At 38.3% G+C, this 21,165-nt stretch overlaps 1 protein-coding gene across 4 annotated transcripts in view; it reads right to left on the bottom strand.

The window, feature by feature from the left end:
- Positions 1 to 21,165, bottom strand: part of LOC113965119 (von Willebrand factor C domain-containing protein 2-like) — a 426,515-nt gene that overhangs the window by 353,308 nt on the left and 52,042 nt on the right. For all 4 annotated transcript variants that reach the window (XM_027678036.1, XM_027678037.1, XM_027678035.1 and 1 more), the window contains one exon: positions 19,241 to 19,371. In XM_027678036.1, coding sequence (XP_027533837.1) covers positions 19,241 to 19,371 — 131 coding nt within the window. The remainder of the gene's footprint in view (positions 1 to 19,240; positions 19,372 to 21,165) is intronic.

Below are 21,165 nucleotides of genomic sequence, written 5' to 3'. Positions count from 1 at the left end.
GGAGATCTGTTCAAGCTCCATTCCCCAAGAGCAAGAGACACACAGAAACCCACAGTTCAGCTGTAAGAAATGTATTGTGAATTAAGACAGGAGTGTGACTTTAATTTAATGCAATTACTTGTTAATTTAATATCCCCGAATCATGATTGCTCTGGGGCTTTTGCCTGTAACTCCATTAATTCTTCTCATTTTATTCAGCTTGCAGTATATTGAACTGGGTTGTGCAGATGGAGAAGTTGCAATTATTTATTTTGTGCATTTCCTGCTGACTGAGGTTATTGCACCATGCAAGACATGTCAGTGGGTTTGAATAAAATACTGATAATGGCACAACATAAAGTAAGAAGAGACTGCAGTGCCATCATTTGTCATTGAGTTTTTGCCTTTTGGGTGAGCAGAAAGGCATTAAGTTGTTAAATGAAAGCATGGTATTACTGAAAACCCATCTTCAATTTTCAACCAGAATTAGATGATTTTTCTATTAGTGAAGTATTTCAAATTCCATTTCATTTACTTAACTATGAAATGCATACAGTCAAGTTCTTACTGCTTAAACCAGCAACAACTGTCTAAACAGGTTATTACAAACATGTTCAAAAACTTGAATGCGTGGAGGTTTTACACGAGAAATGAAAAATTAAGTGACTTCTCTGTAAAAACCTAAATTACATTGTATTATTTTGTACAACTGCATGATTTTAACATCAGTTCTATAAAGAACGATGAGCAAAGGAAAAGGTCACACTGCCAACCTCTACAGGAGCTTTATCCATGTTCTATAAGACAGTATGAATGCAAACAGAGTAAAAAGAAGAATCAGAAGGTAAATAAGTTTTCACACATTCGCTCATTAGCATATGAAATTCATTACCTGAAGCCTAAGGTAACACTGCTACGGTCCAGCCATGGGGCTGGATCATGTTAAGAACACATCAATGTTGTGGCAATCCAGCCCAAACTGGAATGACACTGATTTCTGCAGTGCCAAGGAACACTGCCGGGAGTTCTATTCAGGAACCTTTATCAATACACCAACACAACCTTAACAAAACTCCAAAGCCTCCAACCTAGAAAACGTTAAAGAGACAAACGACTCCTAAACTGGCAAATACAGGTTTGAATTTCAGACAGTGAAGAGTCCTTAGCTACAGTGAATTGCTGGCAGAAGTGCTGTCTGGTTCTACAGTCATGAAGTCAGTATTAAAATAATAGATTTTAAAAGCAAATGGAAAAAAAACCCCATCAACATTCTCCTGGTTTTGAGTGGCTCTCCACAGAAGTTTTCTTTTATTGGTTGCATTTGTTGGTGATTTTTTAAGTAGAGGAAAGGATTCCCCTGTATTTGGTCACATATTCAGTCACACAAAATAAGACTTAAACCAGCAAAAAGGAAAAAAAACAAGTTAATTCCATGAAACTTGTCATAGCACTATAAGAATCAGCAACACTAGAATTGGCTTACTGCAAATAATCTCTGGTATTTAAAGAGTTGATAGGTTATAAGTGGAAGGGCAAATGCTTGAGGAACTGAATCTCCCTGTATTCCCTGCTCATGCTACTGACTGACAGGACAAACTATTCACCTCTTACAGCTGCTGTCACCATCTCAAAAGCTACAGGCACCTGCAAGAGCAGCTCTCCAGGTACAAAACTGGCATACTTACATTTTAATGAAATTAAATTAACCAGAACTTACATATCAGTAAGTATTATAATGCCTTTATCAAACATTTTCCTCTCCAAACACCCTTATTATACAGGCAAGATACTCCTCACAAAGTCTGTACAAATCTTCAGAAAGCAAAAACTCAAGTCTATACAGCCTAAGCCATCTTGTTAACTGGTATTTTATCACCTAAATTTTGTAAGCTTTTCCATTTTCTCTGGACGAGAAGCTGAGATTTCTGAACTCGGGTACCTTTTGTGCCATTTAATTCATGTGTGTTCTTAAATGCCTTGAACATCCAATTTTTATAATGAAAGAGCTACCATTTTTCAGCATCCAATCACCTTCCACTAACACTATTCTATTACTTTCAAATGCAATATGAAGTATAAAACACTCTGTGGGGCTTATAACAGCACGGAATGAGAACTGTATTAAAGCTGTTGCCTCTTGACCCAGAAAAAAGTACTCCCTGATTGCACCTTTCACTCAGAGTAGGAACTGTCAGTCAGTGGCTCAGCAAAGGAGCACATCACTCAGGAAGCAGCAGGTATTTAAGACTTGCAAAAGGGTTGGAAACATGAGAATTTCATGGCAAATTAACATCTTAAATCAAGCTTAAGACTGGGGTCATTACTTTGAAATCCTTCACTCAACTGAAAGGTTCTGCCGATGGTACGAGCGGGTCACAAAATCAAAGTTAACAAGCAAATTAAATTCTAAATTCGGTGATAAAAGACCATGGTTCTAAATTAAATGAGTGTTACTGACAGCACCCGAGAAGAGTCTCACGTGACTTCATTCCAGCAGATGTAGCCTTTGCTGAGCAGGCCTATCTTTCATCAGAAAAGGATAACTTTCAGACTGATAAGCATCCATCAATGGGTGCTCTAAAGTACAGCAAAAAAACCCCCAAAAACTTCAAAGGCAGAAAGGGCAGCAAAGAGCAGCTCCCAGTGTAAAATTAATGCTGAAGTGCTCAAAATCCCCACAGAGACCTGACTCTGTTCTTAATAAGGTGCTTGTACTTGTTACAGCCGTCTGCAGCAGCTCCTTGTTCTTTTCTCTGCCAAAGGGCAGCCTCAGAACTGGCCTGACCTCAATGAGAGGCAAAGACATGTAAATGAAACTATTCAAGTTCCTGTATCTGTTTTAACTGTAGCTTCCCCCCAAACAGGCCAGAATCAATTAAAAAAAGCCATAAAAAATCCAAAACAAACAAAAAAGGACCATAGAAAGAGGTTTTGCACAACCGAAGGATCATCAGCGGGTCGAAAGGCAAAGCCAAGAGGGATTAGCATCTTCAAGTTCATTCCAATCTAGACTGGAGTAGACTGAAGTGTGTGATGCATATTCCATACAAAAACTTGAGTCAAAAATTAAAACCAAACCACCCCTGATGACTACACATAAAGATTTAGTTAAAACCTTCAAAATGATATATAAAGTAGAAGAGCAGAAGAACTGATATATCAGATTGACAATACCCAGCAGAAGTAAAGAATATAAACTTGTTGTAAGATGTGCCTCGAAAGCATGTTCAGGTACTGCCTGCATGTCAAAAAATCTGACTTTACACTATACCACACATTTTTTTCCAAAGACAACAGCAGTGACCAATTGGAAGTGATGAGTGTACAGATTCAAGGCATGATTGCAGTAATGGGGATGATTTTCAAGATCACATCAATAATTCACAGTCTACTTGCTCACATAATCCCAGAATGGGTCAGGTTGGAAGGGATCATTGTGGGTTATCTGGTCCAGCCTCTCTGCTCCAGCAGGGTCATCCCAAAGCACATGGCACAGGATTGTGTCCAGACAGTTCTGGAATATCTCCAGTGAGGGAGACTCCACACCTCTCTGGGCAATCTGCTCCAGTGTTCAGTCACCCACACAACTAAGTTCTCCCTCATGTTCAGGAGGAACTTCCCGTGCATCAGTTCCTGCCCGTTACCTCTTGTCCTGTTGCTCAGCACCACCGAGCAGAGCCTGGTCCATCCCCTGACACCTCCCTGCAGACACTGACACACACTGAGGAGGTCCCCTCTCAGTTGTCTCAAGGCTGAACAGGCCCAGCTCCCTCAGCCTTTCCTTGTAAGAGATGCTCCAATCCCTTAATTATCTCCATAGCTCTCTGCTGGATCTGCTCCAGGATCTCCATGTCTCTCTTGTCCTGGGGAGCCCAGAACTGGACACAGCACTCAACATGTGCCTCACTAGGGCTGAACAGATGGGGAGGATCACCTCCCTCAACCTTCTGGCAAAGCTTTTCCTAATGCATCCCAGAACTGCTTAAATTATGACTGGTAAAGAAAACTAACTCATGCCATGGTTCAATTAGTCACCTTCCTGCAACGAGGTTGATTCAACGTGGGAGGCAAAGAAGTCTAGACCGCTAAACTTCCTGAAAGTGAGGATAAAAAAAAAACAGTTCTCCCAAGCTAACACAGGCTCAGTTTCCTGCTCACACTGCCTCCAGTGTCAGTCTGCTCAAGACTAATGCACATTCAATTCCTGTATCTAAACTATGAAGACTCCCAGATGTATGGGCAGGGGGGAGGACAATCCTCCAAGTGATGCAAGGAGTGCTTCTCTCCTTGGGCAAATTGTTCCTCTTAGGCTTTATTTTGAAATGTTTCCCTCCCACTTAGTTATTTCTGAATCTTCACGTTATTGAAAAATTCTTTAATTTATATATTTTGTGTAGATAGGGAAAATAAAATGAGTAAAAATGGGTAGTTTATCTTTAGCACGCCTCTTGTGAATTCCTGTCCTTCTCACATCAACAGATAATGTTTAATCTAGTAAACTTTGGCATAATTTAAAATAGCACCAGTCTCAAAAGTCTTGCAGATCTCCAGCATTTGGAATGTTATTCTTCAGGGAACCCATTAATTTTCACAAAAAGGTCTCAAAGGGCTTTATTAATTAACAGATCCAAGTAATCTACAAAAACTGAAATACAGCCAAACCACTCTGCACGTACTCCCAGCTCATTAAAAACACCAAAATCCTCAGTTTAACATTAAATAATTCCCACATGACTTTGAAAAAAGCTTACACAAGTATGGTATTTAAAAATCGTTTTAAATGCTAGAGAAATTTACTGTGATTTATTATCACAATTAGACATAATAAACCTTTCAGAGCTATGGCTCTAACGTAAGTTATAACTGCTACTATGTGATAAAGTGCTTCATCAGTATGTCCTTTCCATATGGACTCTGTGCTTGCACTCCCCTCCTTGCTTTTTATAGAGCATTTGGTTCAATCTGTCTAAATTACTGGAGAAACAGAGTCAACCTTACACCACGACTGATATAAAGTCTAAAGAGAATAAAGAACTCAAGAAGTGATACTAAAGAATGATAAAAACCAACCCCAAAGAGAGGAGGAAGCAAACACGGCCAAGCCTATCGTTTACGCATAAAACCAGGTTGAGGATGCCCGTGGATTAGAAGTTACTTGTAAATACTTTGCACCTACTGTTTAATTCAGAGGGCTCTTGAGACCTCATCAAAAAACACACTCAGAAAATTTCAATGACTATCCAAGTTATGCCACCACAATCCCAATCTTGTCCTATTTAAGCTACACCAGCTGATATATTTTCTTCCATCTTCTCCTTCCTCCTCCTCCTCCTCTTCACACCCCCCCAAGCACGACTGTGCACAACCCAGTTTCACCTGTGTCCAGAGTTCCCAACTGCAAGGTCACACAACTCTAACCTCATCACAAAACTCAGGCAAAGTGAATTTTGCAGTTTTATTTTGCAATCTGTCAAAGATAAAACGTGGCTTCTTTCTAAGAAGCCTTAAATACCTGCACAAACCTTACTTTTAATTTTCTACTTCTTGGATTCTGTTATGACTTTAGTCTCTTAAGAAACAGTATTTACTGTACTCTTTGTTTACATCTGATTGAAAGGTGTTGGGGTTGGTTCTTTGCACAAATACACACACCTAAAGTTGTATAATGGAACCACAAATAACTGCAACAGTGCAGACTTTGGCACAGATATTCACATGAGAAGCATATTCAAGTACTTCACTGCATAGTAAGTTTAAAGCCCACAGAATATCTCACATGTTGAAGTGCTCCATTATGTCAGCAATGACATGCCTTGCACTGTACAATGCAAAACACTTTAAATACCTGAACCATCCACCTCAGTCCTTTGCTTTATAACAACATGCAACACAAAATGAGGGTGAAGGACATTTCATTACCCAAGGTACCAATTTTCACATAAGCACTGCTAACCCATGTCATTATTTAGCTAGAGATTTCAAATCAGTTCCCAAAAACTATTAAATCAAGCATTACTCCTTCATTTTTTGAGGCACGCCGAGTTCCATGGATGTTTACTTACCACTAGACCAGGATACAGCATTAAAACAATGTTGTTTTTTTTTTATTTCTGGCCTGAAGGCTCAAAAACCCAAGGAAGTCAGTTTTAGACAGAAAACTCTCACTGATCTCAGTGGCCATCAATCTTTCTTCATTTACTGTTGTCTTGTTTGTCCTTCCCCTGCCACCATCTGTCTCCTGAGAGGTGACTGATCCATTTAAACACTGTTCAAAGCACACAGACTTTCCTTGCCTCCCTGCCTCCCCCACACACCAGTTAATACTGTGGAGGAACTAAAGGATGCTACTCAGCTCAAAGCCATGTTGGATTGGACTCTGAGCAACCTGGTCTAGTGAAAGGTGTCCCTGCCCATGGCAGGGGATCAGAAGAAGATGAGTTTTAAGGTCCTTCCAACCCAAACCATTCCACGATTCTATGAATTTGAAAAATTACATAAAATTTCACCAGAAAAAATTCTAATTGGGTGACACAAGTAGTGCTGCTCATTTTCTGGCTGATGGTGCTTCTGCTTTTGAAAGCAGTGATATAAATATGCACATATTTTACTAAGATAGACACTTGTATAAGAAGGGTACATTAAAACAGCAGTGCTTGGGGAAGCACTACAGCATTTGGCAGCATCAATTCCTGTAAAATCTTACTGAATATCTTAAAGGTTGTCTTAAAAGTTGCTGTACAGTTGGTTAGCAGAATGAGGCTTGGTTTCCCAGCCTGAAACATATGAAAAGCCAAAAATGTAACAAATAGAAGCACAGGGACTTCACTGATTTTAAGTTTAAAAACTCAAATATATTTGAGAAAAGTCAAATATGTAAACAAATTCCTCTCCTACCTCCTTCCATGGCCCAGTTAAGAGGTCTAATGGTCACAGTAACATTGAAAAGACTTTGGCCAGCACTTGTCTGAAGGGCTCTCTCTCTTTAACTGCTGTTTCTAGGATGTGGAATAATCTGTCACTCAGTCCTAAATAATAAGGTGGTGTTGGGTTTTTTAATTCATTTTGTTGTTCTCAAACCTCTGCGCCACTTTAAAGACTATTTTAAAAGGAAAATGTTTTTGAGCATCAGACAGGGACCTATCCAAGAGTCTTCCCTTTATAGCAAAGCACAAGCTTGCTCTTTTCAATACAAGAAACTAATGTAAAAGATTGAAAATAACCTCTATTTCTGAATGAATTTTAAAATCAAAATATAAAAATAAAGTAAAATAAAAAGTCCTGTCTGCAGCTATATGGACAACTATAAACCATAAATTTAAATAAACACACTTGTTTAGTTTTGGACAGCCACTGCCTGAAACATGCCATTTCACACATAAATGGTTTTATTTTTAAGGAAAAAAAAGGCAAACCAAACCAAATAAATATCAACAGAACAAACATTCAGTCTGAAAATAGCCCTGATAAATGTAGAAACTTCAGTTTCCAGTGTTGCAGTCCATTAACTTCCATGACTGTGAACTCTCAGAAGGAAACAAAGATGATCACACCTTAGACAAACATTCACCTGGGTGACATTTTTATTTCAAATGCAAACATCTACATCCCAGAGCCTGGGATTTGAAATCTCCATCAGTTTTGTTTTTATCACAAGTTAGAGTTGTAAGCTTAATTGTTTTGAAACAAGAAAAGAGAGAGATCCAAGGAAAGCTGACAGTTACTATTCTAGTAATTACTGTAAAATCAAAATCAAGATGTTCTTTTGTCTGGTTTGACAGAAGCAGTTTGCTCCTTACATCATTTGCCCCACTTAGATGACTGAAAAATCCTAAGATGAATTTAACAATGTAGTTTAAGACTGAACTAAACATCTCCACAGAATTTTCAAAAGTTAGCAACATCTACAATTGACATGAGATTTTCAGAATATGCTGAGCATCCCCAAGGAAATCTAGGCATGTTGTCCAAATCCCTACAAGAGAATTGCTCTTTCCTGCAGTATGGATGTTTGTTTATACACCTGCAGAGTAGCTGCTGAAAGCTGGATCTGAATTAGAATTTGAGCACTTATGTGATATAGAAAGTTTGTCCCTGAAGTCGAGCACAACCCATGAAAATTTCTGCATTAGTGAAAATATTCAAGTAAGATTATTACTGCCATACATCTGCTGCATTTCATAGCTCCCAAATCCCTAGTTAAGATCCCTTACTCCTTAGCTGATCTGCACAGAACTTAGTGGAGGCAAAACCCACAAACCAACGTGATCTAATTATGATGCTCTCAAAATTTTCTAGTTTTATGCCAGTCCTAATTAATTATAACAGCAGCAATTAAAGTCTATCCAGTAAATAAACCCATAACCATAACTCACCACTGCCATGCATCTTCCACCAGCTCCTAAGGACTTGTTTCAGCACAAGGACACACCATCCTTCTCGCAGTCAGGAGGAACAAAGGCACCGCTACAGACAATGCACAGCCTCTTGTTTTTATGGCATCTCCTTTAAATCCAAGTGTTAAAAATCTAGCACTGAATTCCTGGCAGTGGGATGCTATTCCAAGCTCTGTTAACTACAGCAAGAAATAGGTAGCCCAGCCTAAAATACTGCTAGAAAAATGGACATCAGGTACAGAGGTGAAGCTACTGGAAAGGTTTTTCTCAAAAAAGGCTGACTTTGGAAAAGCACTCCAAATACACAGGGTTCTCTATTGCTTGATTTCCTGATCAATTGTATTTGGACATTTTCTAATGCTGGAAATTCTCCAGGGAGATAGTTCTGGAAGATTAAAAATGGGAATCACAAGTAGAGGAACATGGAAGGAATTGTGGTGAGGGCAGGCCAACAAACCTTTTAAAGTCAGCTTCAGCACTGCAAGTCATAAACCCAGGGCAATCCACTCTCCTCCCATGGGACTTGAACATGCTTCTCAACAGATTTACAACTTCACCTTTCAAACTGAGTTCAACTCTTACTTTTATTGTCAATTTTATCAGTTGCACGGCTCCGAGTGTGTCAAAATTGGTATTTTCAGAACTTACCATGAATACTGAAATTAGAATGGAATAAAAATGAAATCATCTCTAGGAGGGGATAAAATAAAAGCAACAGTATGTATATTTTATGAATACTTTCAATATGTACGTTTTTGTATTTATAAGATATGAAATGGGGAAATACACAGGCACACCTGCAATGGGACAGTAGTACAAGTGTGAAGTAATTCCCATAATCAGATTGGTAAGGAAATCAAAAGGTCAGCATTTAGCAGTCATGCCAGATGTTTCACAAATATGGGATCTTAAATTTCATTTTGTTATAACCCTGTCTTGAAAGGACAGCTCTGTAACACTGTGTATTTTCAAGTGCAAGAGAAATGGCACTCGTTCAAGAATGCAGAGCCCAAGATACTGAAGCTGTCACCTTGGAGATGCTTTTTCTGGGCAGTTCCAATCACTCCACACAGTGAAACCTCAAGGGAGTGCTCTCTTACCTTACTTTATAGGCACACCCTGAAGTGTAAAGGAAAGGCAATTCCTCAGTATTCTGAACACAGAACTTTGCCCTGCATCACCTTCACGTGCAGTGTCCACAACTGGCTGAAACCATATCTATACTTTTTCTTTTGTCTGTGTGGGAGAGTCCCAACCATTCTGTGACAGTTCAAAGGTTATTCCATCAGATACAAAAGACAGTATCTGACAAAACTCTGTAGCATATATTAAAAGTGAAGTTATCATCTTAACCATATTGAAGCACAAACAATGTGAATGTCCTGAGGAAAGACTCAGGATCATTCCTGCAGTTTTCACAGGTAATTCTCTTTATTGTTCTTTTGTACTTAAGAACTTCCATTCAGCAATACAGCAAGGTTGCCCACAATCCAACAATTCTTTTTTTTTTTGGCCAGCTATGCAGTTACTCACTCCAACAAGAGTAAATACACCTACTATCTTCTTTAAATTTCTTTTATTTGTCTTGCTTTTCTTCAGAGACACTGAAGCTACTACAGTTCAAGTACTATGTTCATTTTAATCACATTTAAAAATGTTTATATAACAAAAAAAAAACCAACTGAAAATATTTTAAACTTCAGATATGAAGATAAAGCACCGATAGGAGAGTTTTCCATAGGGATTAGGAGATATAGTTATGCAAATGAAAGCTGCCATTTTAATGTACCTCTGTGTTAGTGTTGTATCTCTAAATCACTGCAAACATAAATACCCAAAACCCTCAGAGGGTTTTATATTCGGGTTATAGAACTGGCCTGCCAATGAAAAGCAGGTGATTTCAGTTCCTATTAGCTCAGCCAATACAAAGGAATCATTAGTACAGGAGGCTTCTAATCCACACTCAGGTTATCGTAGGTCAGACTAAGAATAAGAAAAGATCACAAGCATTACTAAATCAATTTGCAATTTCTACAAGAGAGAATCAATGACTGAAAAGTGCTTTATGGTATTAATTGCAATGCATTAAATGCTTTGGCAAATTGAATTCCTCATTAAAACACAGCAAGTGCAACCTTAACGTATTATTTCAGATTATTTTTGTACATTATGCATTATTCTTGTATTGATGTAAGTCACTTTATCTATTTATAATATATAACGTTTCTAGAGTCATATATTTTTATGGTCCTCTTCCTTCTTCTCTGCCACAACATATTATGCACCGAATACTCTCTGGTTCTCAGAAACATCACTCCACAAAGCTCCTCACCTTCCCAGAAAACACACCACTTATCTATAAGCTAATTGTACAGATGTTGCTGACTCCAATATTTATCAAGTCTTTTATAAAGACTGCTTAAAAACTTCACTTTTTAAAAAAATTACTTTTTCCAAAGACATATATTTCTTTACATGGAGAAATTCATTGCCAAATACTAGAAAACTTTAAAACTGACATACAGAATCAAAACAAAGCTTCCAACCATCCTTAAGAAACCATTTGTTTCTTGACAAATACCAGTTCTGAATGAGTGTGAAATATACAATAGAAAGGTAAATGGTTGTTCAATTTACAAGAAAAATTCAGTCTTGTACCCTAATTGAGGATCTTTTTGCAGATGATTCTTTTGAATTGTACGCAAGTCAATGAAGCTTCATGATATAATTCACCTTTTCAAAATCCCAGTTTAGCATTTTACCCTTCTAAAAAAATTTGAGCATTTAAAAAAAGTCCGACAATATGAATTCCCTTGTGTAAATTAGTATCTTTTTAAAGCTTACAAATATATTTCATTCCAATAAAATCTCAACATCTTGTTCACACTTTGTAAAATACATTTATAAGCAAACCTGTATTTAAAATAACAGTCTTTAAAGTTAGTACTTCAGTCCATATGACAAGTGTCAAAACCATTTCTTTCATTTTTCATAAATTACATCTGTTCAGCATAAGCTCAATTGAATTAAATATTTAGTTTTTTAGTGTATTTGGTGTTCAGAGGAGCTGGATCACCACAGGCTGATTGCTTTCAGTTAAACACTTAGCAGAAAATTACTCACCCTATCAATTCAACCTCTTTCTGTCCACAGACTATTGGGAATAACAAGAAAAACCAACCAATTTAGTAGAGCTGACAGTTACCAGGTCTCATAACTTTCAGTCTGTGGCGAATACACAAGAGCCTTAATAAAGGTACAACAGCATCTTTTTACAATCATGTTTTTGCAAACAAGTGCTTCCAGGTTTTTCTGCAAAATCTGCTTCAATAACTACAAAGACAACTAGTAAAAGACAAATAAAACACTGTGTGCTTTCCCTCTATTGACCCTGCTGGAAAATTTTCTTTTTTTCTGATAAAGCTGCTTGTTCACTAACAAAATTACAGAGGTGCCCAGCTCGTTTCATGTGTGCACCATAAAAGAACACAATGACTTCAGATTATTGCTGCCATGGTTTCAAACTGCCCGTTACAGCCACGGCCAAGGCCTTCCCACAGGAGCCATCACTTGTGGCCAAAGCTGCAGACGGAGCTAATGAGAAATAAAAAGGCTTCTTAAGACTATGACAGCCAAAAGCTTTAGAGATGAACAGGAAGGAACATGTACCAAGGAAAAAGTGAGGGGGGGGGAAGAGGGATCCAGTTTCTTCTCTTATTATTGGTGTGTTAGACAGAAAAAGCTCCAGGTGAGGGAGAAAGGGTGGTATGCAGGAGCTGTGCGTGCACCCACAGCAGAGAGCCCTCACAGAACTTAGCCAAGTGTGATCCACACCGTTTCTCACTGATTATTCACGGAGAGCTCACTTTTCCTCCTTATTAAACTGCATTACAGGGAGCTAAAATACATTTGACATTTTCCTCTTGAGTTCTTCCTCCACACAAACTGCACTGAAGCTGCTGCAGAGACTGGATGGTAACGAACAGACCGGATGCCATGAAATAACCCCTCGGTTACAACGTGGGCCTTAATGCAGAAAGAAATTAAGAGCTTAATTTGTACAGGAAACAGTGATACTCTGGAACTGATGGCTAAAGCACTGGACTGTGACTTGGAAGATCCAGAAATTAAATTCACGTCTTCCATTTAGGTAATCCTGCAGGAATTATTTCACAGGAGGACAAAGCTATCTCACAAGACTGTTGGGGAGATAAGGATGTGCACGAGGTCTCAGCTGGCAGGATACCCAGAGCCCTCTGAGCACATACACAGTATATTCTTCCCATCCCTCTGTAAGTAATGTTAAGTGTACCCACCACGCTTGACAGGATATATCTGCTAAAGTTAAGAGTTTAAAACACCACAAAAAAACCCTCTACTGTAAGCACACAGACTGATCTGTCAGAGTGACCCAGGCTGAGCAGCTCCTGTTTCTCCCTTGTGTCAGGAAGATGCACCAAGTTACTTGTTAACCCTACACTTAACCATCTTTCACATTAGCTCCTTCAAACGTATTCAAAGGCTGATAAAATGGAGAGAGGGAAATAAAAAAAGAAAAATAGGGATTTTTTTTACCATATGTACAAGGAGATAAGGATTAACCCAAGCTTCCACTCCTCCTTCTGAAAAGAGAGAGAATTTGAATATTTCAAAAGAGGTCGAATTGAGTATTTGAATATTTCAGTGCACACAAAAATCAAATCCTGCAACTGCACTGTCTACATTTATTTAGCAGACAAATTTAATAGCACGTGCATCTATAAGTATTATTAGATATATTACTTACACATATTTATGTATGTGTTTATGCCCTATACATAATTAAATCACAGAATGCTGAGGCTGGAAAGGACCTCTGGAGGTCATCTGGTCCAACCCCTCTGCTCAAGCAGGGCTACACAGAGCCAGTTGCCCAGCACCTTGTCCAGATGGCTTTTGAATATTTCCAAGGATTGAGACTCCACAGCCTCCCTGAGACAGGCATGCCCGTTCTTGGCCGCCCTCACAGTGAAAAAGCATTTCCTGATAACCACAGGGACCCTGCAGTGTGTGTGCATTGCCTCTGGCCCTGTCACTGGGCACCATTGAAAGGGGACTGGCCTCACCTTTTTCCACCCTCCCTTTGATATTTGCACACATTGATGAGATCTGTCCCTGAGCCTTCTTTTCTCCAGGCTGAACAGTCCCAGCTCTCTCCACCTTTCCTCACAGAAGAGATGCTTGTATGTATACCTTTAAAAGCTGTAGGGAAATTAAGCAGCAGCTCATGTTGCTAATGCAAATCTCCAATTCACTGTGGCTATTCATGCAAGAAATCAGCACATGATGGTACAATTAAAAAGTTTTACTGTTAATGGAAAAATGTAATTTAATAAAAAAAAAATCTTTTTTAATGCCCTAGGAAGCAAGGAGATAGTTGAAATAATTAGTAAGGATTTTTTTACCTCTCTAAATTATTCTTCTTCAAGAGCAAATTTCCACATGAATTTTGGATTTCCAATCCTCTTTCCTACCTTGTGTTACACAAGGACACAGTATGATTCATATGACTGGTCACCTCTTGGTAGATGGACCCTATTTTGCTTGGCATCATTCAGACATAGAATAAAATTACATTACTTCACCAGCTCTAAGACAACAGAGAGATGGAAACAAATGGGCAGAACACAGGAGAAAGGGAGACAACATTTGTCAGTCTGACAGGCAGCAGTCTCAGCAAACCATCAGGGTAACTATTGTCAGAACTCTACAGGCATCACAAAGAAAATCAAGGAGTGACAAGGCAGACCATGATAAAACTGCTTTGAGACGTTAATACAGAGCTCCTGGTGAATAGGAGGGACAACTGAAAGAACTGCCAAGATCTTTGCTTAAAAATCAGCAGCGCTACTTCTGCTACCTCATTTATACACAGCACAATCTTAATGTCCTGCTCTTCCCACAGGCAACTCTAAGAAAGTGAAAGTTTGGGAATGAAATAGAAAACTGGGAGTTATATCTATAAAGGACCAAACACACGGTCAGATTCTCTCTGCCCCACGACCTTACTGTATGAAAAGAAAATCTGGAACTCTAGAGAGACAATGCACATCGACATCCTCATTTTACAGCAAACTTAAGGCTATAATCTCTTTCCAAAGAAGTTCCTCATGTCAACACTCAGTTCTCTTCCCTGCAAAGCTGATTCCTCTGTGTGATGTGCACATGCACCTGTGAGCTCACATTTATTCATAAGTTAAGGAGGAAAAAGTAGTAAATGGGAACTAAAGAGGGAAAGAGTCCAGGGTTCTGCAATATTTTTTCACCTGCATTACTTGGCACGAGGCACTACAAGATCGTACCTTTAATTTCAATTACACAATTTTATGCTGCAAGTCAATTTGCACAGTTCCTAAGGAGACAAGTTCTTTAAAATCTTCTCTGGAATCCACTGATAAAAAACAGGGGAAACTAGTATAATAAGATATAATGATGAATTAGTCCCTATTGAAAAGTTATCTTTCCCTGGGCCCATCAGGAAAGGCAAGATAATCACCAAACATTTTGTATTTGCTTTTCTTTACTATTATCTCCCAGCTTCATATTTTTACTGTGCACAGGCAGAGCATTAGCAATTTTCTATCTTTTTCTTTGACAAACTATCAAACAAGGAAAAAGGATTTGAGAACATGAGGCTACATGTAAACAAGAATAATATACAATATATTTTCTATTCATGCAGGTGTGCCTAGTAGGTAAAACATCAATTTAAAATATAGAATCATAGACTTATTAAGATTGGAAAAGACCTCTAAGATCAGCAAGCCTGACTGTTAACCCAGCACCACTGTGGTTCCTTGCTAAACTGTGTCCCCTAAATGCAACATCCACACATCTTTTGAACTCTTGCAGGGATGGTGATTCCAGCACTGCCCTGGGCAGCCTGTTCCCATGCCTGACCACCGTTTCAGTGAAGAAATTTTTCCCAATATCTAATGTAAACCTCTCCTAGTGCACATATGAGGCCATACACTTTACAAATTCTATGCTACTTCTGACTGTGAGTCCAGTAATCGGATCAAAGCAATGACTGTGCTCGATAAACATGAAATAAAATTTGAATGAAGAACTGTAACTTCTGTTTGAGGTATGGAAAGGAAAAAAGGAGGACAAGACCATGACATATTAAAAAATAGCCCCCAAAAAAAAAGGAAAAAAGGAAAAAAATGCTTATTTTTCAGCTTCCTCTTAGGTAATTATCTCTCCAAAATAATACCTGACATTGTCCTAGTTTCCAATGCTGTGATAACCATTAAAAATGCATGAATCATGTTTTTGTGGGCATCTTTCTTTTCCCAAGTGAAGACAATATAAGCAATGCATGTGGTGACTGCAGAAGTGCCTTCCACTGGAAACCCTTTGGGGTTACAGCAAAGACGCAGGAAGCAGGTGAGGAGGACGTGAACAAGTAAGTTTGAGAAGATCCTTTAGCCATTATAGATCTTGTTTCAGTGCTTCTCAGAGGCAGAATAAGATTTACCAGGATATTGAAAAGGACACTGGAGAAATGTGAGCTTACTGCAGAAAGGAACACTCACGTGATGATTTGAAAAGCACTTTCGCAGAAAACAGACACTGTTCCCCAAGGGATTGTTTCTCCCTCTCAGCCAATACACGTTTCAATGAATACTGATGAAGGTCTGAAGAATAATCTACATCAGCTTTACGGCAGGTGAAAACTGAATTTGGATTTGCAGGTGCTCCAATTTCTAAAGAAATGTAAAGGAACCCAGTAATACCCACAGACAAACCAGATTCTGCTCTGTCTTTCTGATACGCTGACTCTCATGAGCAAAACCTAAGTCATAAAAAAGCAAACCTGGCCTCATAAGTCAACAGAATGTTTTCCATCTATCCTATGATCTACAAGAAAAAATTAAGTTTCATCTAGTGGATATGGATTTCCCCCTTGTGTCTGTAAAATCAAACAGACAATCATAATTACCAGAAATACATTTAGTGAGAGTTCAGAATTCCTTTAAATGGGCCATTTTTATTTAATTCCCTACACAGATAATTTAATCTAAGTCATTCTTCTCTGAAAAATCTTGATTTATGCATTTAATAACTTCTTGGACTTCCAAGGAAAGCCAGATTTGGGACTGAATAGCTGCTATGTCAAACTAAAAATGATAAGCCAAGCTCTGTGTGCATTAGCTGTGTGCCTTGAGATTGGATTCTACAGCATCTAATAAGGGACAAGCTCCATTTGAAGCTCTTCCCCCAAAAAACAGAGTATTTGCAACTTCTCTTCCCTCTTGGAGTTCTTAGCCACCTGCAGCCAACAGGGTCTTAAAAGTGACCCTTTATTCAGCAGAGATCTGTTCTCTTGAAACCCACGGGAACCTCAGGACTTCTGACTGTTATTCCTCTGCCAAATTTGTTTGAAATTGAGCAGGGTGTCAAAAAAATACTGTAGGAAACATGGTCAGAAAAAGACAAACCAGCCTAAACATAGCCTTTAGCTTTAACAGGAGAAACAAGACAGTCTTATTTTCCCATCACTTAAAAAGACTGATTTTAAGCAGCAGTATTCAGATAGGAAAAATCTTTGTTAATTGAAATAAGTTTTAAGTGCTTTTTTTAGATATGGTTAGACATGTAGAAACTATGGCCCACCACGTACACAGGGGGTTTTTTTAGCAAATGAAAAGTTCCATTACATTGTTTACATTTTTTCAAGAACACTTTGATATTCTTTTGTTCTTCACATGCTTTTATATCATATTTTTTTAAATAAGCATTTCAGTTAATTTTAGAGCACTACCTCAGACTCTCATTTTCTTTTAAGCATTATCTTTACATGAAAGTCAATGTCATATTTTCAGTTTATGAAACTAAATACACATCCTCACTGTCAGGTTTTTTTTCAGTATAGTTGCTGCTTCTCCAACCAAGTTCTAAAGTGTTTCCAAATAAGTTTAAAGACATCCAATTTATTTTTATTCTTGTAAATTGCTTTCTCAAGTGGCATTGTATCCTTAAGGTGTGATATACAGTTATCAATTGCAAAAAATACTTAGAATTCCCCAGCACATGAAAGTATCTCTTTCAGCAATAATTAGAAGCACTGGATGTAAGGATCTACAAAAATGCTTTCACTAAGAAAGATAAAGAAAACAAGGAATAGTCTAACATGAACATGCAGGATATTTATCTGTTGTTCAGCTGTAAGATAATGGAAAAGCTTTGATAGAGATTCCTTTCTTGACTAGTCCATGAGTTTCTGATACTTTCAATTACACATTATGTATTGTAAGACTCACAAGTAGTTTGCAACAACATTCAGGAGTAATTTGCAACTCAAATCTGGCTTCCTCTACAGGTAAAGGGAGACTTAACAAGGCAAAGAGTGAGAAGGAAATGATGACTTGAGCCTTGCCCATCTGCAGCCTGCCATGATGTACAGCTGGTGCTGATGCAGCCTGTACAGGTTACAACAGTGTGACTGATGGTTACTCCTCCTGATCCACTGAAAATCTTCCAGCCTTCCCAAGTATGGAAGTGTCTTCCTCTTCCTCCTCCAGACTGGTTTTCTTTTTAGTTTGTATTTTTTAAACACACTCTTCTTGAACTTGGTGTTCTTCAGGTAAAGAACCCACTAATATTTAGGGTGGATTTCCTACAGCCTCCTTGGAGGAGCAGCAAAGAGACACCAGTTGCAAGCTCTCTTTCATGCTAGAACAAATATAACTATACTATTTGGGAGAACATTATTCAAAACCAGACAGAAAACCAAAATTGAGACTAAGCAAAAGCCTGCCTGGCAAGACCAAAGCTCCCAGCAGTGTGATGGGTATTGACTGCAAAATGTGGGCAGTCACCCAGAGAAAGTATCTGTGACCTTTGCATTATAATTATTAAATGGGTAAAGATCTTTTTTTCTGTTCTCACAGACAACTTACCTTATGCCCACATCACCATGCACCCCCCCATGTGTACCACTGCTTCCCTTGGCTCTGACTCTGTGTCCTGTTTACATGGCACCACTCTGTCTTCACAACACTGATTTTTTTAACGAGTCAGTCAATTGTCAAATTCTTCATCTGCATGAGATTTATACTGCCCAAGTTTTTGACTCCTAAAGCATAACTACACTGGATTATGGTTCTTGGATACAGCAAGAAATTAAAGTTTCTATGATTAAGTGTAAGAATACAGCTCTTCTTGAGGGAAATACCTTCAGAAGTGATCTACCAGCCTTCTGAGTACAGCAAGAACAGCATCAACCTACGTAAAGTTTATGCGAATGACAAAAGTATATTAACATTAATTTAAAAATACATTCATACCTAGACAATATGCCAGAATTGTCAGAACTTAGCTACAAGGTCTAACTTTTTAAAAAATATTTTTAGGTTTGTTCTTCCTCAGTTGCAGCTAACAAGCCCTGAAATGTCATTGCTTACAGGCTATTTGCACACTCAAGCTAATCTACATTTAAACTCTTCTGTTTTTTTCACCCAAGGGAATAAACTGCAATCAAATACAAATTGCAAAAATATTCAGCATTATAATTTAGTTTCCTAGAACCTCAGTTTACAGTTATCTCTGGTTTCCATTTTCATATCTACTAAATCCCACCCTTCTTACACAAAAGATGAATCTCAATCTGTAAACAGTTCTGCCCAGGTGTTTTACTGCATTTACACTCCTACTACATTTCATGATCATTGTCCAACTTTCACATTCTTCAGGAGACAAAGTCCCCCTGACTGCTCCCAATAAATTTTCAGAAATTTACTTACAGTAAATGCTTCTCAATGACCTGTTGAAAAATAAAACTCAACACGTCCATAATGAAATTAATGTGCGTTAATGGCTCCTACCAGCTCACTGCCAAGTCGTGCACTTTTAGAATGTTGCTCAGTTGATACTCTTCAGATTTCAGGGGTTGAGCATGTTCTTTAGCACCCTCAAGGTATGTGTTCACTTCAGTATCAACGGGGAACTCTGAATCCTGGAGAAAAACATAAAATTATTAATTCTCAGAAATGGTACAGAACTTCATACAGTGTACTACCCACTATTTTGAAAATACAATTTTGTCTTATTTTTTCCTCCTCTATTTTTGTCCTCTATTCAATTTTTATCAATTTTTAAATCACTGTTATCCTGATTTTATTAATTTTGACACATATTGTTAAAGCTTACTGCAGGTATAACTGTAAGACTGGGGTCTATAGCAAGCAACTGAACACTATTAGTTTATTCTTTTAAAATTATATTCCTATGAGTTAACTTCTGGGCAGTTATATGAATGTAGCATTGCTCTAGAAAGAGATCAACCATCAGTACTGATCATTATCTGTAACCAAGTATGAATTCACTGTTCATACCAGCAAAACCCCTTCTTCCTCCAAAACAGAGAAAAAAACCCACTTAGGTGGTTCAACACACCAGTAATGGAAAAGAAGACACTCACCACTGTGGACGCAGTGAGAGAGAATAAAAAATGGCAAATAAAGTTTTACTGTCATTTATACTCATAAAATAGTTCGTGTAACAATATGGGTATAAGTGACAAAACCTCAGCCTGATACTTTTATTGTTCATGCCATTTATGTACCTGCTACTGGTATAAGTTATGATACTCAAAAAAGAAAATTTTTGAATTGTTAGTATAAAATCCCTTACATTAAATTCAGGACAATCTCTGGTTTTAGTAACTATTTTGTGGAAGACAGACAAAAGTTAAAGTCAAAATTCAGGTAAATCAATTTTCCTCAAACAGAAAAAGAATGTTTTGAAGTTGTTAAACAGAAAGTTTAAAACTAGCAATTTAAGACACAGTGACTTGTCCTACTATTAGAAGTAGTTAACTTCTATACACCTTTCCATTTCATCAATGAGCAGCTGGAAGGCTCCTTCAGTCTGGAACTAAAGAACTACTCCCATTGTCCAAACTGTATTTTATTTTATTTTCTTCTCTTTATTTTCCCTAGGCTTACCTCCCCTGCTGGACATGATAAGAAGAAAGCTGAGTTGTACTACCAAGCTCAGTGCAGCCCAGTCTGTGGTGCAATTAATGAATTATCAACTAAATGAAACAGTTTCTACTAGGATTATAAACGGAAAAAAAGCTTGTACATGGACTACAGCAACAGGCAGCTCTGGATATGCAGCTCTGACAGCCTCTCCAAAGCAGCAAACCAGGGAGACAGCATCTACCTTGGATCTGCACCTCTGGAACAATCAGTTACAGACCTGGAGCCAAGTCCTTTTTCAGGACTCTATATTTGAGCGTCAATTTATTTGTAGTTGTTAACTACGTGCTTGAAAAGAACAAATAGTTAAACCACGTGCTTTAAAATGACCAAAATTAAAGAAAAAGCTGTTACCATGGAAGTGGGTGATAGAGCTAAACTGACAGAATTAAATACATGTATTTATGGAGCTGTACACAGTGAGTCTCTGACCTACTGCAGGACACTGTACAGTCTGACCAGAAGCAGATCATAGTCTGAGGTCACAACTGTACAGTCCACTTGGCCTCACCTATGCACAGCTAACAGGCCCCAAAAAGCAGATTAGACAAGTATGATCACATAGAATTAAGCTGAGAACATCTGTGAGTCTGCACAGGCTTTAGTCTGTTCCAGGGACACTCACAGAAGAGCTGAGGAGAGCAAGAGTGAATTCCACTGGCTTAGTGCAGTGCAGTACAACGAGCCAGTTCAGGTGGGATTAACAGGGATCTGCTTTGACCTGAGACTTCAGAAGCTGAGGACAAGGACCAGAAAGCTTCCGGGCA

This window comes from Neopelma chrysocephalum, unplaced genomic scaffold (genome assembly GCF_003984885.1).
Source record: "Neopelma chrysocephalum unplaced genomic scaffold, ASM398488v2 Primary Assembly neopelma1_44, whole genome shotgun sequence".
Lineage (NCBI taxonomy): Eukaryota > Metazoa > Chordata > Aves > Passeriformes > Pipridae > Neopelma > Neopelma chrysocephalum.
Note: the sequence above shows the minus strand (reverse complement) of the source record. Positions and strands in the feature narration are given on the sequence as shown.